This window comes from Colletes gigas, unplaced genomic scaffold (genome assembly GCF_013123115.1).
Source record: "Colletes gigas isolate AHSC1104 unplaced genomic scaffold, ASM1312311v1 Colletes_gigas_Sc00015, whole genome shotgun sequence".
NCBI classification, from domain to species: Eukaryota; Metazoa; Arthropoda; class Insecta; order Hymenoptera; family Colletidae; genus Colletes; species Colletes gigas.
The window spans coordinates 3,417,787-3,441,811 of NW_025106644.1; the positions used below are offsets into that span (position 1 = coordinate 3,417,787).

Sequence of the window (24,025 nt, forward strand, 5' to 3'; positions counted from 1 at the left end):
TCCGCGTAACTTCGTACAAAGTTGCTTTAAAACTTTGCATATTTGATCCCGGGGAGCTGGGTTTCCCCGCTTTTATTCGCGTATGGGCTGAGTTAATTGCCAACTTCGACAGCAACGTGATTATAAAGTAGGTTACGTGGAATAAATGGTTTAAATAAACGTTGATAAGCGGTCTTTTTGGTATTATTGAGAGATGTTTTTATTGTTGTTGTTTTTTCTGTAATTTGTGATCGAATATCGTTGAAATTCGAATCGCTGAAAAACATTTCGCATGCACCGACCTAATAAAAACGTCATTACAACTGGGTATGCACGTTTCGCCGCAATGCAAACGCAGTTAGCAAGTACTGCAGCCGGCTATAAAGATTGTGAACGATGTTTACGACGCGAGAGAAATCCGTCTTCCCATAAAACGCGTTTCCACGATAGGGGGCGCTGTTAATCGTTGCTTCTGGCGATAGAAAATATTGACCAATGGCGAAATAAACGCTGCTGCATATAATTTACTGTTTTACGTTACGACTCTAATCTCTTAACAGGTCGTATTACCGTTTGCAACGACGTTAAAGTATGATTTTTTTAATTAATATATTGGAGGGTTATGTTAAATATTTTTTGAAAAATTCTGTTTTTGTTAATTGTCGAACAAAGTTGCATAGTAAATTTGTATTGTATGATTATGTTTAATGTAAGTGTAAATTATTTGTAAATTATTTTCTCTTAATTTTTGTTTTTTTTAAATTTTGTGTGTATTTTATTGTGTTTAATGTTTGTGCAATTTGCATTATAATTTTGTGTTTTGCTGAGTTTCTGAGTCCATAAATTAGGTAGAACCGTCGTTTGGGGATTATGTATTACTAATTGCAACTCATGTACCTCCATTAGCAACAATTCATGTGTACAAGCATTAATTTCAGAGCAAAATGCAATTAGTTGATGTTATTTTGATTTATAGTTTTGCTTGCGAGACGAATCGTGTGTAGATGTGTAAGATCTATTGTTGGGGGAGAAGGAAAAATATCTAGTTGAGATTAATGTTGGGCCTCCTTGGAGGCTGAGTGAAACGTCTGACCCAGTACCAACACGATCTACTGTCAGTCTAATGCATTCTCTCTGAAAAAGTATAGTGAATCATATATTCTTGGGATTTTGAAAGTTTTTTGAAAAGAATATTCACTTTATATATTTGAGACATTTTTGGGTAAATAATGACCACTTTGGGGTTCTAGTAATAATATTTTTAAATAATTAAAGATTCTAGAGTTTGATGCATTATAGAGGCATTAAATAGGGAATTATTTTTTATCAAATTGTGATCATTAAGAAATTGAAAGATGCTGGGATTTGATGCATCATATGTGGAATAGAGAAATAAAAAAATAATTTATTCCAAAATTCTAACCACTCAAAAACAAATAAATGAATAAACAAATAAACAAATAATTTTCCCAAAAATTGCAGTCACTCAAAACCCGAAACTTGCATCATACATAAAATTAAAAAAAAAAATCCCTAGATTCTGCCCCCTGAAAATTCCCTAGAAAATTTGTCACTAGAATCTAAACCGCGTACGTACTTTTGCACACGAACGTCGAGGTTTTGGTTGCTCGATCGTAATCAGGAACGATAACGTATCGCGCGATAAATTCATAGAGTGGCCAGCGACGATTGATTTATTAGATCGAGCCGGCCTGCACGTCCGTCGGCATTAAGATCGAGCGGGCAAACAGCGTGCCATGTAATCCAATTAATTTCGCCGCGGCGATCGTGATTCCGCGGCTGCGAACCCCACGTAAGAGCGGGTCACATTGCGCCACGTCGCGTAATTAGTTTCATTAACGGTGCACGTTGCACGACGATCCATAAATAACGATATCACTCGTTTCTCGCTGGCCTTCGAACCGACCTTAAACAATCTCACATCCCGTCGCGGGAGGCAATTAAATAAATTCGATTTTTAATACAGTCCAGGCATGCCAGACTCATTTTTACCCCCAATTTATACTTCGAGATTCTACGAAGATAATATTTAGATTTCTATGGTTAATGGTAGTTTCAGTGATTTGGAACACTGTAGGTTGGAAATTACAATTAGTTATTGTAAATATCTGGGCATGGAAAATAGTGTTTTTTGGTCAGATTTTTGTATTATAACTTTTGGAATTTTTTCAGCTCTCCAGAGCACAATTTTTAATTTATTATAAACTTGTAATAATAATTTCAGTAATGTGTAGCTATATAACGAGAAAAGTAGAGGCTTTATTGCATATTTCTTTGCCCAGAAAATAGTGTATTTTGATCATATTTTTATATTGTAATTTTTGTGATTTTTCTAGCTCTCCAAAAGCACAATTTTTATTTTATAATAAAATTATAGTAATTATTGCATATTTCTTTGCCTAAAAAATAGTGTTTTTTGGTCATATTTTTATATTATAATTTTTGGGATTTTTCTAGCTCTCCGAAAGCTCAATTTTTATTTTATAATAAAATTATAGTAATTATTGCATATTTCTTTGCCTAGAAAATAGTGTTTTTTGGTCATATTTTTATGTTATAATTTTTTGAATTTTTTTAGCTCTCCAAAAGCACAATTTTTAATTTATAATAAATTTAAACTCAATGGGTTTTGGTCACATTTGTATATTATAATTTCTAGAATTTTTAATTTAAAATAAACTTATAATAATAATTTCAAAAATTAGGAACACTATAACGTGATAAATACAGTAATTATTCTCTATATTTTGGCATACAAAACATTAGTTTTTGGTCCCATTTTCATGTTTTAATTTCCTATTTTTCATGTACCTTCCCCTCAACGAACAAAGCCATAAATTACATGCCTAATAATTGCCATAAATTCGTCGCCACCTCCCCAGCTGTTCACGCGGAAAATTTCTCCACCGGAAGTGGCCCTGGAATCACAGATCGATCGACATTATCGAGAGCAGCTAACGTTACGGTTGGAGTTCGTTAACGACCGAAATTCCTCCATGGTTCCCCATAAATTTATTATTGCCGTCGCCCAGCGTTAACCGCCGTAAGAATATACGACCCTAAGCGTCGTGTATAGTTATTCTCGAAGGGTAAAGCCCCTAGATAACCGGAAAGGTTGAAAACGCAAACAGGTTTTCTTCCTCCTTTTTCGGCCCTCCCTTCCAAAATCGAGTCGCGTAACGGGTATTTTAGCAAAGTTCGATAACAACCGGAACGTTCCGCCTGCCATAAATTCATTATCGCCGGAACGAACGCAACACGGCGTTATTGTGGAGAACGGGACGCGAGGAACGTGCTCGTTTCCTGGTTTCACCGCGTGACGCGACAACCCCCCCCCGCCGATAACGGGCGAGAAAATTGAAACGAAGTCGCGAGAACCGGGCCAAAACGAACGAATCGAGACCGGTTTTTCGACGGAACGATGAAATTAAGGACAATCCCGACGATGCTCCTTCGACTCTCGTAATTGTTGCCTCGATGCAGTAATTAAAAGCAAATTCCTCGTTGGAACATGAAATTTTAGTGTGGGAGTGAAGAAATAGTCGGTTGGGTGTTCAGGGTATACAGGAATAGCGATAGGGATACTTGAAAATAGGGCATTAGCAGCCTTTTGTATCTTGAAATGGTTCGTAATTGGTAATTGGTACGAAATCTAGGTCCTCAAAATGGGTAATGTTCATCAAATAATAATAGAAAATTGTCAAAGACGTAGACGTAGGTGTTAAGCATTCTCTAGAACTGTTATTCACCATTCATTCGTCATTATTACCGACAGAGTACTTATACTCTGCCTTGCCCACAGAGTAATTATACTCTACCTTGCCGACAGAGTGGTTGTACCCTACCTCACCGGTAGAGTAGTCTACCTTATCGACAGTGGTCTGTTCTACCTTACTGACAGAGTACTCTACCCTATCGACAGTGGTCTGTTCTACCTTACTGACAGAGTACTCTACCCTATCGACAGTTGTCTGTTCTACCTTACTGACAGAGTAGTCTACCCTATCGACAGTGGTCTGTTCTACCTTACTGACAGAGTTGTCTACCCTATCGACAGTGGTCTGTTCCACCTTACTGACAGAGTACTCTACCCTATCGACAGTGGTCTGTTCTACCTTACTGACAGAGTAGTTAGATCTGTTTTACCGAACAAGTAGTAGGCAAAGGTGAAACCTTAGTTGCAATCCTTCGATATTTGTTTAAATAACTATTCATAACTACTCTAAAAACTCATGGTACCATTTTTCGGTGATGTCAAGCTTTTATTTTGCGAACACGCGATTTATTTTTGCGACCCAATGCGAAATTAATAATCTCCAGCCCCGGAGACGCGAAACTATTTTTATTTAAAAATATTTCGCGATCCTTTTGACCGTGATTAAGCGTCGATCGCGTTTCTTCCCGGAGTTCCCCGTTGGCGATCGGTCGATCCCAGCCGACGGTTTTTAATTAGATAGCTCGTTAGCCTGTTTCCTCTGGCAAACAAACAAATTGGAACGTATTGTAACGGGGTCAGGTAGATGTTTCGCGGAACTTTTCGACGGCCAAGCCACGGAGATGACGGACGTAATAGAATCCCGAGGATATTTTCGAATATAACTCCCGTCGATGAGCGGCTGGAAAATTGGAACAACGTATCCGCGATTGTTCTTCGAATCCTCGATTCCGGAACGAGATATGTTCGAAAAAAAATATATTTCGACGACGAATATATCTCTTTATCTCGTATTTTGTACGCAGTGGGCTCTTTGTTGTTTCGTTCCATCTTTCTATGGAGGAATTATTTATGCGTCCGTGCATTAATTAATACTCAACGTAAACAATGAACGGCTGAACCTGCAGGGCTATTAGATGTCGCCATAAAAAAAAAAAAAAAAACACCGTGCGCAAATCCCGTAAAATTGCCTCGACGAACTTCACTGGGGATTGTTTTTATTAGGCGATCGTTGCACGCTGTGAGGCAGAAGGTTAAAATTATAATTAATTTTCGAGACCATCCAAACGACCAGCGGACTTTTTTTTTAAAGATAACTCATACGTTAATTTAAATTTTAGGCAATTCAAAATTTTGGAATTTTGGAAATTTAGAATTTTTTATTGCGTTAATTAATGTAGTTTTTTGGTTATATATTTCCAATTTCAATATTAGAAGAAGAAAATAAGCCCAAAAAAAATAATTCAAAAATAATAAATAAAATTCAAAATTTTATTGCATATAGTGTTTTTGCACTGATCTTCTCACCCAGGTGAATTAAAAACGCAATTTTTTAAAATTAAATAACATTTTCTGGTTTGATTTAAAAAATTTTCATTTCAAAATTGAGACTGCTCAATACAAAAAACGATATAAAGCAGTGGTCTCTGACAGTGTCTGGTGGAATTTGACAAGTTAACGTTTGGTTTGAGTCAAAAGAAAGTGACTGGTCGATCGATTGCACACAGATCGCGCGACTCGAACGTATAATTACGACTCCAAAGGTTCGACGCGTTCCCGGCGTGAGCCCGAAGACGCGAATCGAGATTCACGGAGACTTCGATTCGCGATGGTAATTAACCATCCGGGGCCGAATTTCGCGGCCTCCGACCGTGTGCAATTTGAATGATTAATCCTGCATTTGCGTTAGCCCGCACGCTCCGGCGGCACGATGCAGTTTCACAAACGATTCACGGGCTGTGGCCCACCAATTATTGCGAATCGCGGTCGAGGTTTGCTCCCTCGAGCCATCGTCTCCACCCACGCTTCACCCGAAACCGGCAGAAAACTCGCATTAATTTAATGGGGAGCGTTTCCGCGTGTATTCTGGGATTTGTCATAGAACTTTCCGTTCTTGCAAACTCCCTGCTCCGCTATATGCAAAATTCAGATCGATTCCACCGTATAGATTCGTCAAATGTTTCGTCAGAACCCTCGTTCTCTCATTGTGTCTCGAAAACATGGGTTTTAGAAAGCTTTAATACTCAGTCAATCGTTAATGAGACATTGTGACGATTAAAAGCGGCCATTTTGAGTCGAAAACACTCTTAAAGTCGACGTACGTCATTTAAAAACTGTTTTACCAACAGCTATGTGTCGGTAAAGTGTTAAGAACTCTTCTTTATCGGCTGCGGTGAACCGTCAACAGTCGGTAAAGTGTTAAGAACACTTCTTTATCGGCTGCGATGAACCGCTAACAGTCGGTAAAGTGTTAACCTGCCGGTAACATAGTTAAGATCGAAATTTTTCACATTTTCTCAACTAGATCACTAAGTAAATCGTGCTTGTCGCGTCAGTAGACGAAAATCATCGCCAAAAAGAGAAGCCTCCGTCCATAACGAGCGCAAAAAGCTCGACATTAGGCGATCGTGATTTTCGATCGACGGTTTTCGCACGGAAGAAAACGCGATCGCGATTCCCCGGGTGACACACAATTCGGGGGTGGAATTCGTTGGAGAGGCAAAGTGCGATACGGTGTAACGCGAACGTATCGACGCGAGAAATCCACTTAGCTAACCCGGAGAGGCGATTCAGGCCTCGTCCTCGGCGATATCGGAGCTCCCAGCATCCACATAGGCGCTTCCTGTTCATCGTCAACCAGAGGCTGGGGTTCATCCTTGACTTATCGCGACGATAAGGGCGCCTCTACCCGGGACGCGTTTGGGAAACTAGGTCGAGACCCCGGGAAACATCTTCTTAACTCATTTATATTGGAAACTTTATTCCATTAGTCTTGTGGAACTTTTATTTAGATACAAATTTGAAATGAGGGATCTGTAACTGTGCAAACTTCTTGTCTGGGGGTTTCCACCATTTTGTTTCATCTCCCAAGTGGTCCTCCATTACCGATCGAAAAAAACGTTGGACTCCTAGGCGGTAAAGAAGAGTGCTTAACACTTTACCGACACGTAGCGGTCGGTAAAGTGTTAATGCACGCTTCTTTATCGATTGTGGTCAACCGCTATCAGTCGGTAAGTTAGGTAGCCCTTTGACCCTACATATTTCGTATTGAAAACTATATTCTATCGATCTCCTGGTATTGTTTCCTGTATTAGACGGGGATACGTCTCTGCCCGGGGATACGTCTGGGAACTGGGTCGAGATTCGATATCCTTATTTTGTTTTTCTTCTGTTAATTGAAGATCGGGAGTTGGGAAACTCCCAATTATGTTTTATCGCGATTAAAGTTCCGATTCCTTCGGGCACTCTTGACCTACATACGGTTTTCATTTACTTATGGATCCTTTTCTTATCGTCTTAAGGTCGAAGATAGATTCCACGACATAAGTTCTAGGAATGCACCGGTTAGGATCGCGACGTTAGGATCCGGGGTATTCGCTTGAAAGGGACTATTGAGAGCTGACCTCCTTTCCAGGGCGTCGCGTGCCTCGCATCCTATAAAGCGTTACTGTTCAAGAATCGAACTCCTATCTGGCACATTCCTTAGATTGTTAGGGGTCCTTTCTGTTACGGGGAGAGTTGACCTCCCCCCCTCGATACTCTGGAAGAAGCAAAAGGCATCCAAAGTTCACGTCGTCTTTCAAACTTTCGATCGTACAATTTTTCTGAAACATTATTTTCCAATTTTTTTAGACAGTGTATCTCCTTTGTTGGACGTTGTTAAACGCGTGGAATTGTTCATCGACTCGATAAAAATGTCAGGGTGAAACCTAAACTCGGGAGCCCTTGTGTCCAAGTGTTAATAATCGAATCAATCGACGGGGAATCCCAAAAAGAAGGTGAAACTATCTTGGGTGATCATTTTTCTGAAAAAAGTCGCTTTAATTAATATTGTGGTTTATTATAGGGGTCACTGAGGGGCTCCGGCGGTGGGTTGTTTGAATAGAAATATGTATATAACAAAGTAAACTGAATTATGCTAAACTCTATTCGTCTCTCCACTCTGGGTGAAGATTCTCTGTACACACTTCGTGCTTCTGCACTGACTCGTTCAATTTCTCACATATGCATATAGCGTTAGTCGATGCAAGCAACCTCTGTGATAAGAATTCACCACTTTTCAACCTTTCATCGAACTTTAAAAATAATTAACAATACGATTGAAAAAATATTTTAAAATTTTTTAAAATATTTTCTCAAATTTAATTTCATCGAAGTCAGAGGCACTTGGAATTTTGTAAAATAATAAATTGAGCTATAGAGTATTTTTATTTGTTATTTTATAATTTTATTAAAAAAAAAAAATTTTACAATAATATTTTTGTTATTTTATAATTTTAAAAAATATTCTGGGATAAATAGACCCAGTATGGCTTTTTCAGAACCACCAAATGTTTGAAGTATTATAAAATAATAAATTGTGCTATAGAATATTTTTAATTGTTATTTTATAATTTTAAAAAATATTCTGAGATAAATAGACCCAATGTGGCCTTTTCAAAACCACCAAAATAATTGAATTATTATAAAATAATAAATTGAGTTATAAAATATTTTTGTTATTTTATAATTTTAAAAAATATTCTGAGATAAATGGAACTGCCCTTTTTCAGAATCACGATGCAAATATTTGCAACAGAGCAACGAATCGTTTATTGTGATGTTTCTTTTTAGACGTACCCCCCCTACTTTGAGAAATGCATATCGATCTTCGTCGAATGCAAGTGTCGGGGGGCGTCGATTGCAGTATACTGTGACATCGGCTAGCATGAAACCAGAGGCCACGCGACGCGATCAAGCCAAATCAGCAAAGCTCGTTGCTTTGATCTTGCATCTGTAGGGCTTGCTGGTACCGTCGCTCAGGTAAACCCCAAATTCACTGTTTGGTGCTTCGATCGTGGTGTAGGTAGCACAGAGAGCCACCTGTATGAAACCCTTTCCGTAATTCAAATCTCAAAATGCCATTTTTCCATGAATAATAAACTTATTCTCTATTTATTATTCCCCCACTTGGAAAACATACAATTAAAATCACAATATAGCATAATTAATCGAATTCAAGTATTTCAACAATCGTCTGGTAAAAATAAAAATTGCAATCCGTAACAAAGTTTAAAGAAATACAAGAAACAGAATAAAAATAAAGTAAACTATTTCTCATCTTCTCTCCAAAGAGTTGCGTCGTTTTGCATCGAATTTGCAACGTTCACAGGGGATGGTTCTCCTCGTCGATGCTCGTTCTTGCGTCCAGAGATCGTCGGGCGAATCGTCGGAGATAAAAAAAAATGTTTAGAGGCGAGTATCGTCGTAAGCCGCGCAGAAACGTGGGGGGGATCGTATCGAAAAGTGCTCGAAGGCAACGTCCGATAGAGGGGGGGAGGGAGGGTCCAGTCGATTCGCAAACGAGACGCTTCGATTGGTGTCCCTCGTTAGCGATGTAAACTCGACGGGGAAAATAAAAGGTAAATACGAGGCAAGAACGTTCAGGGAACATCTTCCACGACGACGTAACGACATTGTGGCAGAATCGGATCGTTAGGTCCTTCCGATAACGTTTGGCCCTTCTCTGCGAACGGAATTACGTGCTCGACAGCGTCGATAGGCCGCCTCCACCCCGATATATTCCGCCATTTCTGCATCGGGCGTCTGCAACCCCGAGTTACGGTTCGTTCTGTTGGAAACGTTTTTTTAACTCGTTCGAACAATCCTCTAAATCCTGCATCGTTTTCCTACGAACACACATTTTGCATTGGGAATTTTTATTTAGATACGAGTTTAAAATGAGGGATGAAAGGGTTTCTCTGGGGTTTCCTCCATTTTGTTTTATCCTACATGTTGTTCTCCGTTACCGACTGGAGAAACACTGGGTTCCTAGTCGATAAAGAAGCGTGCTTTAACACTTTACCGACTCATAGCGGTCGGTAAAGTGTTAACGAACGCTTCTTTATCGACTGTGGTCAAACGATATGTGTCGGTAAATTAGATAAATTAGTTAACCCTTTGACTCTACACTCAGTGAGTCGGTAAAGTGTTAATCGAAATACATTTTATACTGCAAATTTTATTCTATTAGTCTCATGAAATATAATAGATAGAATATTGTAAGCGTTGACGTGGTCTTATTGCGTAGGGCTGGAAACGAATAACTTTCCCACAGGGAGTCTTGTAGCTCTAGGCATTCGAACGAGGAAGTTTCTGTAGCTCTGTAGAACCGATAAAAACCGGAGTCAGCTATTCATAGAACAGATGGGTCAGCCCGTGAATTGGTAACATATGGACACCATACGCGCGGGCAACGGATGTTCCGTAGGTGCTTGTATCTACATAGGAACAGTGGGAAACGCAAACGAAACTGTACACCGGGCGTGTCGAACTCATTTTTGCCCCAAGGCTAATTTGCACTTTGCTAACTACGCCTCGGGACGCGCCACGATTACTTCACAGCGGTCAAAAATATTTTAAAGCCCGTTCCGTGGTAATAGAAATCCCAATTATTGCATGGTTGCATCCAAAAATAAACATAGTATATAGAATTCTAACAAAAATTCATTTATAAAAATCATTGGATAAAATGAAATTTATTTTCTTAAATAATATTATATTTCTAGTCTTTACTATTTTTCTCATCGCTAGATTAGTTTATCATTATTCATTGTTAATTTAAAAAAACAAGCCCAGTAGGAACATTCTTCATGTACACATTTAATCAAAAAAGACCAACCATCTTGTATATGCTTGTTTAAATAATCGTTGGCCTGTTGTGGTCGCAGAGAAATTTTTAAAATGCGTCAGAGTCGTTAAATCGACCAAAAAAGTCGTGAAGAAATCGTTTGCATACGTGGAGAGAGGGGGGTACAATTGTGTGAAAACGTCCCCCTTCGAGGAACCCTCGTCCACGGGCCGATTACCCCCGAGAAACGGCGTTGGATTTGAATCTTTCTCGGCTCGATTGTTTTTTCTTTCCCCTTGTCCCTTCCCCCCATGCTCCCCCCGCGTTCTCCGTTTCTCCGGGGATTGCCTCAGCCAAGGAAGCACGTGTTGTCTCAACGAAATTGAAGTGCACCCAGCAGGCCCTGCTAACGCGTCGCTCTCACGCCGCGGCGCCGGGGACGTTCGCATGACTGGCCGAGAACAGTGGTCGTTCCACGGAAGGGTAATTTTTCAGGAATATCCCCGTGTCTGTTTTCTGCGACGGGCTCCTCAAAGAAAATTGAGATCCACGTGAGAACGCGTGCACGCGGAGAACCGAGCGCGGCTAATTTAATTAAAAGTTAAATTACGAGAGGCGGCGTCGCGCGGATAATAAAGTAGAACGCGCACGAGAGTCGAGGACGCTCGATCTGCGCCGTCATGGACCCCTCCACCGTCTCTGGATGCAACGAGCATCCCCTGTGCGATTGACCTAGGTCCTCCATCTTGAATTATAGTAGAATATCACTTGAAACAACTTTAAACCTTCGAAAGTTATTAATACATTGCCCTACGCCCTGTAGAATCCAGAGAAAATTGATCCAGAACTGTGTAAAATTCTTCTCTGGGGTTTCCACCATTTTGTTTTATCCTCCATTACCGATCAGGAAAAACACTGGGTTCCCAGTCGATAAGGAAGCGTACTTAACACTTTACCGACCGCTATGAGTCGGTAAAGTGTCAATGCACGCTTCTTTATCGACTGCGGTCAACCGCTAACAGTCGGTAAAGTGTTAAGTAGGTGATTTTTCGCAGTCGATTCGACTTTTCGGCCGCGGGTTAATCGAAGCCATCTTGGTAGCGGGAAATTGCGATTCGAAGCAGCTTTTTTGCGGGCGGGATAAAAGCAGCGGGAGAAGCTGGGTCGGGGTTGATGGGCTCGTTCATTAGTCATGGTTTAACCGCGGGTCGAAGACCGCGGCGTTTCCACCTGTGTGCGTGCGTGTAAAACGCGGTCCGTGAGAAGAGGTAGCTGCGGGGGGGCCGTTAAAAAATAATGGCCTAGGGTCGTTCCTGGCGGTGCCGTCACCCTGGCACGTGCGAAACTTTAATGACTTTCGCTCGACATAACGCCACTCCGTTTCGCCCTCTTCCCCCCGCCGGCCCTACCACCCAAACCCCTCTGTGTGTGTAAACCCGGGGACTGCGGGGTCCACTCGTGCGGCGAGCCGCCACAAGAGATAATCCACTTCACGGGGACGAGCTCGATGGCCAATGGCGTGTTCCTACCCTTGCAGACGATCGAATCGGAGATAAGCGGAGGTCTCTTTATTAATTCAACGCGCGTTCTTCTTCTTATCTTCGACTCGACGTGAAAACGCTCCTTTGTAAATGGGAACTGGGGGAATTTCGCTCCCTGGAATCGCGAGAGTAATCCTGGTTTCTGGAGCAAAGACTCCTCCCTGGAAGCAGTATCAGAGATAAGGTAATATCTAGACTTTTCTTCTCTGCCGGGAGAATTGATTTATAACTGTATTCGTCCTCTGAGCTGTCCTTCATTACCAACCGGAAAAAACACTGGGCTCTCTTTAACACTTTACCGACTCATAACACTTCTTTATCGTCTGGGTATCGAATAAATTGTGAATGGAATCTTTAATTGTAGGTGTAATCGTTAGTAGGTCTCGAAGTACTAGGTGCAGTGTGGGGTTAATAAGCATAGGGAGGCTCGATTAACACTTTACCGACTCATAGCTGTTGACCACAGGCGATAAAGAAGCGTACGTTTAACACTTGGCCGACCGGAATGGTCAACCGTTATCGACTAACACTTTACCGACCCATAGCTGTCGGTAAAGTGTTAATGTGCGCTTCTTTATCGACTGGGGGCACACGCTATGAGTCGGTAAAGTGTTAATTGAGCCTTCCTACGCTTCTCAAACCCATGCTGCATGCAGTATTTTGGGAACTACTAACGATTATACGTAGAATTGAAGATTCTATTCACGATTTATTCGACAGATCAGTTAAATTTGAATGTTTATTCGTCCATTGTGAGATGCTGTTGGGAGTATCGAACGAAGTGGTTCGCTGTAGAGGGATCGCAACAGGGGGTCGATCCTAGGTGTCCACTGGAAAGTTTCACTCTCGACAATCATTATCGGGAATGAATCGAGGCTCTCTGACGGGACTTGGCGCCGCGAGGAAGGGTTCTTTCACGTCTCTCGGTTACGGAGTGACGAGGCAACTCGACGGGGAAGAACCTTTCTGTAAAAGAGCTCTCGTTCTCGATATCGAGTCCGAGGAACTCTCGAGTGGACAACAGGCATAAAAGCCTCGTAATCAATTCGGGCTTCGCGAACTCGGCCACGATCGGCGGGGAGGGGGGATACCTCGTTCGACGCCGGAACGTGGAACATCGCGAACACCGTGCAAAGTTACGCGCGAGTTCCGGGGGACGAATTTCCGAAATTGTTCGTCCGCTCGTGGTCGTCAGGCTGATTAAACGGAGCGAACTCGTATCGAGGAAAAGTTTAGCCCCGGATACCTGTCGAATTAGCGAGGCTGGACCCCCCGACGAAATTGCGTTCGGATTTCGGCCCTGGCAGCCATTCGACACGCGTCGTTCGTTTCAATTTTCTCAGCTTTCCTTTCTATTTTGGGGAATTTTTTTTTTTCAATTTTATGTGTCCAGCATTTATACATTATTTATTGTACGATAGTTGTTTTTGTAATTATTATTATAATTTTTTTTTTTATGTTATATATCAAGCATTGGGACTATTTTGTAGAATATTTATTGTACGATAATTGTTTTTATAATTATTGCAAATAAGAAAATATTTAAAATTGTCCACGAATGTATCTGGTCAAAAAATATATCTGAGCATAGAAATTGTAAATTTACTCCATTGTGGAGATACCAAAGGGGTGGCTACCCCTAAAAAAAAATTTATTATATATGTAATGAGACAATAGTCGTGTTTGGGACCACCGTTTTGCAATTTTAATTTTTGTTGACTTTGTGCATGAAAGGACCGAGAACTACTCGTGTTCTTGGGCGGCGGGGTTAAACGTTGAACCGCTCGGAGGAACGAATTACTCGAGTAGAGATCCGCGGAAGGGTAGCAAGGGGATGAACGACGCGGAGACGCGCGAATGGCTCAACCTCCGGGCTCCGTGCATTTAATTGCTATTTCCCGAGCGTTCCATCTTTCCGTGTTAATCGCGCGACTGGAAGCCGACGTTCTCCCGACAACGATCCGCTCGAGAATTCTCCTCGTTCGGGCCAGCTTTAAGAGCGATTCTCACCCTTAGCACCATCACCATTCAAAACGCTACAAACTCCAAATAATCCAAAGAGACCCTCTCGTGACATCACCATTTGTCTATATTCATCTTTCGAAAATTTTAAATGCAAAATTTGTTATTTTTCTTTGTTCCAAAAACCACCCCTATAAAATATAATTTCAATTTTTATTTGAAGAATTTTCAAATTGTAAACATGAAAATTAATGCAGGAACAAAAACATTTTAAATGCAAAATTTTTTATTTTTTTTTACCCCAAAACCACCCCTATAAAATTTAATTTTTATTTTTATTTGAGTACTTTTCAAACTGTAAATATGAAAATAAAAATACGGACGAAATTTAAAAAATTAATTTTCAATCGAATTTAAATGTACCACCCTGTATTTTTATTGAAGCATTATTCAAACAATAAATATGAAAATAAAAATAGTAACGAAATTTCAAAAATTAATTTGCGATCGAATTTGGATGTTTCACCGGTTGTTTGAGAATAAAATATCCAGATTCCGGTGATGTGGGAGTACTGTAGGGGTCTTTGGCGGTTTTCTAGGGGACGAGAAGGGAACGATCTCGCAAAGTTCGATCGTGGAACTTTGACGGCCGGAGTCGTAACTTTGGACGCGTTCAATATTTCCGAATACGCGGCCTTCCTTTCAGGCCGGGGCACCAGCGCCACGGGAAACTTATATACGTGATTTGTGGCCTCCCACGCCACCCCCCGGGGGCCCTCCGGACCGGACAAATCCACCTCGGTCAATTTTTTACCGGTCCACCGGCGATCGTACCTGCCACGCTCGAGACGCGATGAAATATTGAGCATCCATCCTCCGACGGATTGTTACGGCCATTGGGGGGTTGCAAAAACACTTGTACCTTTTGAACGACGCCGATATTGTCGTGTCCAGACCGTTCGGTCTCCCAGAATCTTCCTTTTTTTGAGAGTTTTAAGAAATTTTAAGTATCAAAAATCCCACGTTAAACATTTCCAAAAATATTGATGTTCGAGGAATACAAATTACTAAAATGTATGGTAAAAATTTATATTGTAAACTTTATTCCATTTGCCTTGGGGAATTTTTATTTAAATATGCAATTTAGAATAAGGGATGAAAGGTAAACTAGTACCTCTAACTGTGTAAACTTCTGTTACAGAGGTTCCTCCATTTTGTTTTGTCCTCCAAGTTGTTCACTGTTACCGACAGGAGAATGGGTTCCCAGGCGATAAAGAAGCGTGCGTTAACACCTTACCGACAGTAGTGTTAACTGCTATGCGTCGGTAAAGTGTTAACGTACGCTTCTTTATCGACTCTGATGAGCCGCTATGAGTCGGTAAATCGTTAATCGAAACACATTTCATACTACAAACTTTATTCTATTAATTTCATGGAATATAATAGATATAATAGATAGAATATTGTAAGCGTTGACACTGGGTTCTCAGGCGATAAAGAAGCGTACATTAACACTTTACCGACAGTAGTGTTAACCGCTATCTGTCGGTAAAGTGTAAAAAATTTTCTCCATAGAATATTTTATTTGTCAGAAAATCGAGTTTTAAAATTTCAAACAGTGTGTTTGTCCATGACTGGCTGTTTCTACTTATGGCAATTAACCCTCCCAGTATGGACAGTTCAATGATCCTATTGGAAGGCTATAATTAATGATTCTTTTTTTAGAATATATTTTTTTAAGATTAATTTTTAACTAAAGATTTTTGACAAGAAAAAATTTGATTTTTTATTTATTTCTCGTGTAGTATTGCGTACAAGGGGCTCTGTGCATTGGGCGAACAAACAGAAAATGCATTATTCATTATAAAAAAAAAAAAACAATGCATGTTTGATACACGAGAAATTCCTATCTGCGAATGGCGAAAAGTTACAACAATGTGAAACTTTTTCCGTGGAAAACCGAACAATGCGTGAATTTTGCTCGGCATTAGTACCAGGGTGCGTCAAATTTTTACGCTTTTAATGGTCGAAACTCCTAGCCAAAAGTGTTAAGACCACAGAAATAAAACAAAAAAAAGGGGAACTCATTATTTTCAAATTTATCTACCACGCGTGGATTTTTTCTGTTCTGAGGTTCATTTTTGTTCTCTGGGAACGCAGGAAACTTCTACAAATATTATTTGAAAGTTTCAAATATAATACGATTAAAAAAAAAAATGTTAAATTTTTTCAAAAATTCAAATCCACATAAATTATTAAAATAATGAATGTTAATATAGATTGTGATTGGATGGGAAGGTTCTCTAAATCAAAATAAATTTTCTGAGTCATAATTTTATTAAAAAAATTTTTCCAAAATATTGTTACAACACAATTATTATTTTACAGCTGCCCAAAATAATTTGAAAAATTTTGGAACTAAGTGTTATTATTTGAGAGATACTTTTAAGTAGAATACGATTTTTAAAAAACAATTTTAATATATTCCCCACACTCTGTAATAAATATTTTCAATAATTCAAATCCACGTAGATTATTAAAATAATGAATTTTAATATAGATTGTGATAGGATAGAAAGGTTCTCTAAATCAAAATACATTTTTTGAGTCATAATTTTATTAAAATAATTTTTCCAAAATATTGTTACAACATATAGAATCTCAAAATTATAATTTTATAAATTTCCAAAGTATTTTATTAATTTTTATATTACGTAAAGATATCGACCAATTGCCGGGGGTTTTTTCGGTCGTAGACTCGTAGGGGCATTCCCGGTGTACGCAGAGATCGAGTTGTCCCAAGAACAAACGGGGATAGCGCTAAAAAATGAATCGTCGAAATGAAAGTGGACAGGAAGAGGCGCCGTCGCGGCGCTAGCGGGACGCGAAACGCGCTTAAACGCTTTGTGCGACGCCTGGAAGCCCCGCCGAAAGGTCACTCGATAAAAAGTGCAATTACGATTGTCGTGGCAGTCGGAATCCCGGGGTCGTCGATGTCGGAACGCGACGTTCCGCTCGGTAACTACGCGAAAGCCGATATTCGCCTTCGTGGCTTGCGTTTTGTATCGGCTTTCACGGATATCACCAACTCCCTGTCAGACGAAACTCGACGTTGACCGCAAATGGCTGCCAAAGACGCCATGGCGATACACCATCCATCCTGTCGGTGCTAAACACCACAAACTTGCCCCTGTCACGTTCACTATCCACTCAAAAACACGCTAAAAATATTCCTAACGCTCTCCAAACAATGTTTCGTTGATTAAAAACACTCAATTTATATTGTGGCGAATCAAAAATACGGTCAAAAAATTTCTAACACTCTGCAAACACTTCTCTGTAAATTAGAAGGTTTATTATTGACTCAATTTATATTATGTTGAATCAAAAATACGGTCAAAAAATTCTAAACACTTCTTAAACACTCTTTGAAAATTAGAAATTTTATTATTGATTCTAGTTATTATTGACTCTATTGGGCGGTTTATTATTGACTCAATTTATATTATATTGAGTCAAAAATACAGTCAAAAAATTCTAAACACTCTGCAAACAATTGTTCATAAATTAGAAACCATCATTATTGACTCAAGTTATATTACAACGAATCAAAAATAGGTTTAAAAAATTCTAAACACTCTGCAAACACTAATTTTAAATTAGAAGCTTTATTATTGACTCAATTTATATTATATTGAGTCAAAAATATATTTAAAAAATTCTAAACACTCTATAAACACTCCCTTGTAAATTAGAAATTTTATTATTGACTCTAGTTATTATTGACTCTATTAGAAGGTTTATTATTGACTCTATTTATATTATGATGAATCAAAAATATATTCAATGATTCTAATCACTCTGCAAATAATTGTTTATAAATTAGAAACCATCATTATTGACTCAATTTATATTATATCTAATCAAAAATATATTCAAAGATTCTAAACACTATGGAAATAATTGTTCATAATTTAGAAACTGCCATTATTGACTCAATTTATATTATATCGAATGAAATATTTTCTCTACATCTCTTAATATATTTTTGCTCCAAAATTTGACAATGTTTTATCATTTTTTACCAAATTCAAGTGTACTCTACCATTTTGGCAATCAAAGATCCAGCACGACTGAAAAAGTCGGCGCAACTAAAACAGTGTTCGTCCAGTTTAAAAGGTCAACAGCTTTTCGAAACATCCGGTCCCTATTCGCGCGTCGCAATTTCCAGTTCGGGCAGCAAGTGTCTCGATTCGCGCCCGTGTGCAAGCTACCCCGGAATTAGAGTGGCCGAGGTTCTCCAGTTTTTTCCCCGCGATTCCAATCGAGCAGCTAATTTTGGAAAGCGATAACCCGGGGGCGAGCCTAGGATCCGATGGGAGTTACAACCTGCCCCGTTTAATTTCAGAGCCAATCAGCGGAAGAGACCGCGTTTCCGCTTCTCATATCAATCGATATCTACGCGATGTCCGTAAATATCCCGGGAAAAATATTACTCTTTCGGCGATGACCCCTCCCCTGGAGCATCGTTTCAAATTTTTTTTTTAAACACTCTCAAACACTAGCCTTCGCCGTGTTGTTGCGTTGAAATATTGTTCGAGCCGAGAAAACACTCGTAGGAATTTATTTATACGGAGTTCGTTCCATGGTGGTGCACTGTAAATAACGGAAAATTTATTTGTTTTGAGATTTGTGAGGCGTTATATATGAGTAAATTAATTGTGTATCTTGTGAAAAGTCGTGGGACGTTGGAGGCGCTGGCTACCGTCCGATCACCGAGGTGCAGCATCATCAGGCGGCGTGCAGACTGGGATGGGTGACGACGACCGCTCCCCGTAAAAAACCCCCGTATATCAATTTATAGAGGGTTTTAAATTATTCTAACCTCGCTATCAGGTTTCTAGTCAGCCATTAATTGTTTCTATCATAAAATAAACAAAAAAAAACCACTTTGTAAATAAATATAACCTAACAATTAGAAATAAAATAAAAAATTCATAAGAAAATCAAGCTTCTCGTTTACAGTGAATACGAGTGTAGAGGACAACAAGACAACAAATAAAGATAAAAAGATCCGTTGTTATAATAATTATCCCCGGAAACAGGAGTCGTAAACACGTCCAGGGACATGCTCCCACGCGGAAAATGTTCGATAAGCGGGGGTTCCCGGGATTCGATCACATCCATGAACGGATCTTGTTCCGGATTTTCCATCAGGAATCATCATCTCGCCGTCTCTCTCGGGCTTTCCCGTCGGACGAGCGACACACACACCGGGAATGTAACGCAGGACAACGGTGACGTTAATTCGTTTCCAGTGCAAGACGTATGATCCCTCCGATAATGGGGCCGTGCGCGCCTCCCGTTCGCCGATATTCCGCGGCTATCTGCGACCCGAATCGAATCGTATACGCGGGGACACGACCACCACCCCGCCGTCGAATCATCGATATCGACTGGGTGTCGGAGGGGCAGCGTTAATTGCACTTCAGACGTTGCCTGCTGGGAAACGATAGATAATCGTCCGGGGCGAATTTCGAGCCCTGTTGCGTTTGTCACTCGAGTGTTATACATCCCTGGGAGCCCGGGGAATCATTTTCCGCGAGAAGGCGTCGTGTTTCCAGCCGCCGGAATCCCACCGCTCTCGAGATAACCGCAGGGAAACGCGAAACCTTCGTCGAAACGTTCCTCCCGAAATCTTGGCGAGCACCCTGGGGGCAAAAGTTGTCCCAACTCACAGGGGTGGTTTTTCTTAAATTCAGGTGGCTATGTAAAATGGTGGAAGCCATAGGATTTTGAGGATCCCAAATTATTCTAAATTTTTATATTTCAAGACAATTAACAATTCCCTCAAATCTGATGGTCAAATAGGTGGAAATCTATCCTGTGAACATTTTCGGCCCCATGAGCGAGGTTTTAAAATTACCCAATTCCCAGCATTGTTCTTTCTGTGAAGGGTTTTGAAGACTCTTAAGAAATCGTATCTCATTGACCGCGCTCGTTCTTCTGTTCGTAATGGACCTTCGAGCCGGATGGACGAAGTAAGGAAACTACGGGAGATAGATGAACGAATCTCGGCGGAGGCAGACGCGCTGGAAGTTGATCGGAATTACGTTAATTGCTTTAGCGAGCGTCTTGCAAAGGCGAGCTTGAATGGCTCCCGCGGAGGGCGCGGTCCTTCCATAATGGTCCCCCCCCCCTCCCCTCCCTCCTCTTCACCGTAGCATCCGTTCATTGTTACCGTTGATGCTATTGCGTGCTTATCTGCGACCTAAATTGCATCCATCGGATACGAGGGACCAGTCCGGCGACATTGACTGACGTCGAAACGCGGAAACACCCCGATAATTATGCCAGAGGCATGAGAGATGTCGATTAGAATCTGGCTCGAACGGTGCGGCTCGGTGTCCGCGGATTCCGTCCGGTGATTTGCAATTTGGCACGATTCTGACGAATCCCTTCCCCCCTCTATCCATCAACGACAACGTCGAAAGTATCCTGCAAAACATAACTACAGACCATTAACACTTTACCGACAGGTAAATCACCTTTTTACCGACCAATCGTCTTTTTTACCGACGACGCTTACCAACCGGTAAGTCTGTTGATCGGTATATTACCGACCGGTGGCTCATTAATCTCCTCTTTACCGACAACGCTTACCGGTCGGTAAAATGTGAATAATAATCGAACTTTTACGATCTGAATCGGCGAATATCGACTCGAAACATCTAGAAATCTGTGAGGGAATCTTCCTCGAGAGGAAGAGGCGATCGATGGGGCGGGCGAGAAAGGGCCGTTGAAACTAATAGATAGGTAATTAGCGGATAATGAAGTAGCTTCCTGAGGGCTGAAAAAATGCCCCTAGATCGCCGGGGGTAGATCCGTTAATGATCGATCGGGGCTTTGTGCCGTAGGCCCGCGGTCAAAAGGAACTTATTACGCTTATTAAGTCGACTTCCTGGCCCCCCCCCCCCGGTCGACGCGGAGTGCAAAGGATTCGAGGACGTCTTCGTCCTGCGTCGTTCGCTAAAGGAACGACGGCTAATTAGATGAATAAGATAATTCCACTTTTCAAACGACGGAACAAAAGCCAACGTTTCTCTGCTTTTCTTTTCCAGGTGCGGAGGATGTGTTCAGGTTTACGGGAAACGAGACGCACACAGACTACTTTCGGCTGGTGCTGCGGGACGGGAACTATCTTCTGGTCGGCGGAAGGTAAATAGAGGATTCATTTGAAGCGAGTGCTTTAATTAAAGGACCGCTTCTTCGTCTTCTTCTTTGCTACTCCGAGGCCCCCCCCCCCCCGTGTGATCACACCGGGGCCCTCTCGATGTGTACGCGTGCAGAGTATTTTCCTTCGAGGAGGAGATCTCGTTTCCACGGATTTCCCGTCTCCTTTTATCCCCGGCGATGAATTCCAAGAACGGCCACCGGAGCGCTGTTCTTCCCTGTTAATGAGATCGTCGAACTTTATTTAGAAACTTCTTTGTACGCTTTATTTTACGAGCCTGCGAATCCGTGGCACCGAGCAACGATCTTTAAAGAAACCCCCCCTTTCCCCCTTTGGAATAGAAAAGACGGTAAGTTGTAATTAAAACGCGAGAGACACCGGAAAGAAATAACTAAGAAATTTGTAACATTTGCAATTTGATGAGAGTATTTTTAATGAGATTTGTTTTAAATTATCTCGGTTTTTATTTATGATATTGTAGTTTTATTCACTGTAAATTGGGTCACTAGATTCAATCCTGTCGCAGGGCTGCTCGATCGATTATCTTTGGTCGCGATAATTGGGTCCAAACCGATCGCGTCGCTTTCGTCGTCGTTCGGATTACGCTAATTGTTTCATCGATTCGAGCGGGGTCGACGGGCCACGGTTTTTACCCGCCAACAAAATGGCGAACGCTAGGGATCCGTCGTAGGAATATTAATCTCGAGACGCGCGCCATAAATCCTCCGCCGTTTGTAATAAACGGACCTGGCTCGAATCTTCCGCGGTTCCGCAGTTCCGGTCTTTCGATCGACCCTTTTTTTTACCACCGATGTCGATTCGACGGGACGGACGTTTCCTAGGTTACCGACGGATAAGCGGAAAAAGCAAAAGGACGAGAGCTCGCTCGGTGATTAATGTGGGATCGGGAATATTCTTTGTGGGCATAGAAATTGGGGATAACCTCACCGTAACCTGCAGTTGACCTCTCGACAAAATGGCGCCGCCAATATACTGTTGGAAGACTTTGAGTGCTTTGGTTATTGGTTTCAAACCATTCTAAAATTATAAATTTTATATTTTAGGATAATTCTGTGGGTTTGTGTGACAGTTAAATGATTTCATATTTTAAGATAATTTTGTGAGCTTATGAAACAGTGAAAGATCTTTGGTACATGATTTAAAACCACTCTAGAATTTGAAATATTTAATTTTATATTTTAAGATAATTCTGTGGGTTTGTGAAATAGATAAATCAATTCATATTTTAAGATAATTTTGTGGGCTTGTGGAACAGTAAAAGAGTTTTGGTCCCTTCTAGAATTTGAAATGTTTGATTTCACATTTTAAAATAATTCTGTGGGTTTGTGAAGCACTACAATGATTCCATATTTTGAGATAATTTTGTGGGTTTGTGAAACATTGAATTTGAAACATTTAATTTCACATTTTAAGATAATTCTGTGGGTTTGTGATGCACTAAAATGATTTAATCTTTCAATATAATTTTATGGATTCGATAAACATTGAATTTGAAAAATTTAAATTTATATTTTAATTAATTTTCTTTGAGATATTTCCCCGCGAAAGTGTCAACTGCAGGTACTTTAATCCCGCCCCAAAAAAACACATCTCGAAAATATGGTTCGAAGTATAAATCGAACTATATCGAGCGTGGCTTTCGAGTTGGGAGCTGAAAATGTAAACCGTGGGGAGACAAATCGAGTCGATTATACGATTATCGAGCCCCGGTTGGCTGGTTCCAGGGATCTTCCATTTGACAAACTGCGCCATTCAGCGAACGTTGAAAAGACTGTCGCGCACAAAGGGGCCGGTCCGTGGCTCACCCGGAGCGTTCAATCTCAGAAACCTCTTTTTCCCCCCGTTACAGAAATCTCGTGCACAACCTGAGCCTGACCGATCTGACCGAGCAGCAGAGGCTGACTTGGTACTCGTCGGACAGCGACGTGAAGATGTGCCTGGTTAAAGGCACGCCGGAAGAGAATTGTCAGAATTATGTTCGCATTCTGGTGAAGAGGGACGCGAACACGTTGCTGGTTTGCGCGACGAACGCGTTCAAACCGATGTGCCGGGAGTACGGCGTGCACGCTGGGAATTACACGATGCTGAAGGAGAAGGTGGGCCAGGCGATGTGCCCCTACGACCCACGACACAATAGCACCTTCGTCTACGTGGATGGCGAGGTGTACACAGGCACGGTGGCCGATTTCGCGGGAATGGACCCCATCATTTACAGGGAGCCGCTGCAAACGGAGCAATACGACTCCAAAAGCCTCAACGGTGAGTGTTCACTTGAGAATCTCTCGATGAAAATCGTCTCCTATCAATACTTCTTCAAATTGTAGCGTGAAACGTAGGATTATTTAATGATTCAATGGTGAATTTAACAATATTCCAAATTAAAATGGCGTTGTTTACGATTTTAGGGCCCTTCCTTTGTAAATAATATTGCAACACGTGAGTTCAAAGTGACGGTCACCGGTGACCACCAAATCAATTATCGTGTTATTTTGAAATGGTATATCGCCACTACTCTTTTACCTTTAGAAAATAGTAATAATATCCACTTCGAGTCGTTAAATACTCCATTCTTCCACCTAATTTTATCTTTTTTGATTTTTCGAAAGATATCCCACTGTCAACAAAATTTTTCCTATTCAACTGGAATGAATATTACAAAACTTCGTGTTGGTTCCAATATTCAAAAAAGCTTTCGCTATGTGGTCTGCATGCATTCTTTATAA

At 40.9% G+C, this 24,025-nt stretch overlaps 1 protein-coding gene across 1 annotated transcript in view; it reads left to right on the forward strand.

The window, feature by feature from the left end:
• LOC122399817 (semaphorin-1A) overlaps positions 1-24,025 on the forward strand; it is a 298,820-nt gene that overhangs the window by 263,205 nt on the left and 11,590 nt on the right. Inside the window, exons 2-3 of the mRNA XM_043400793.1 lie at positions 21,169-21,265; positions 23,152-23,561. Coding sequence (XP_043256728.1) covers positions 21,169-21,265; positions 23,152-23,561 — 507 coding nt within the window. The remainder of the gene's footprint in view (positions 1-21,168; positions 21,266-23,151; positions 23,562-24,025) is intronic.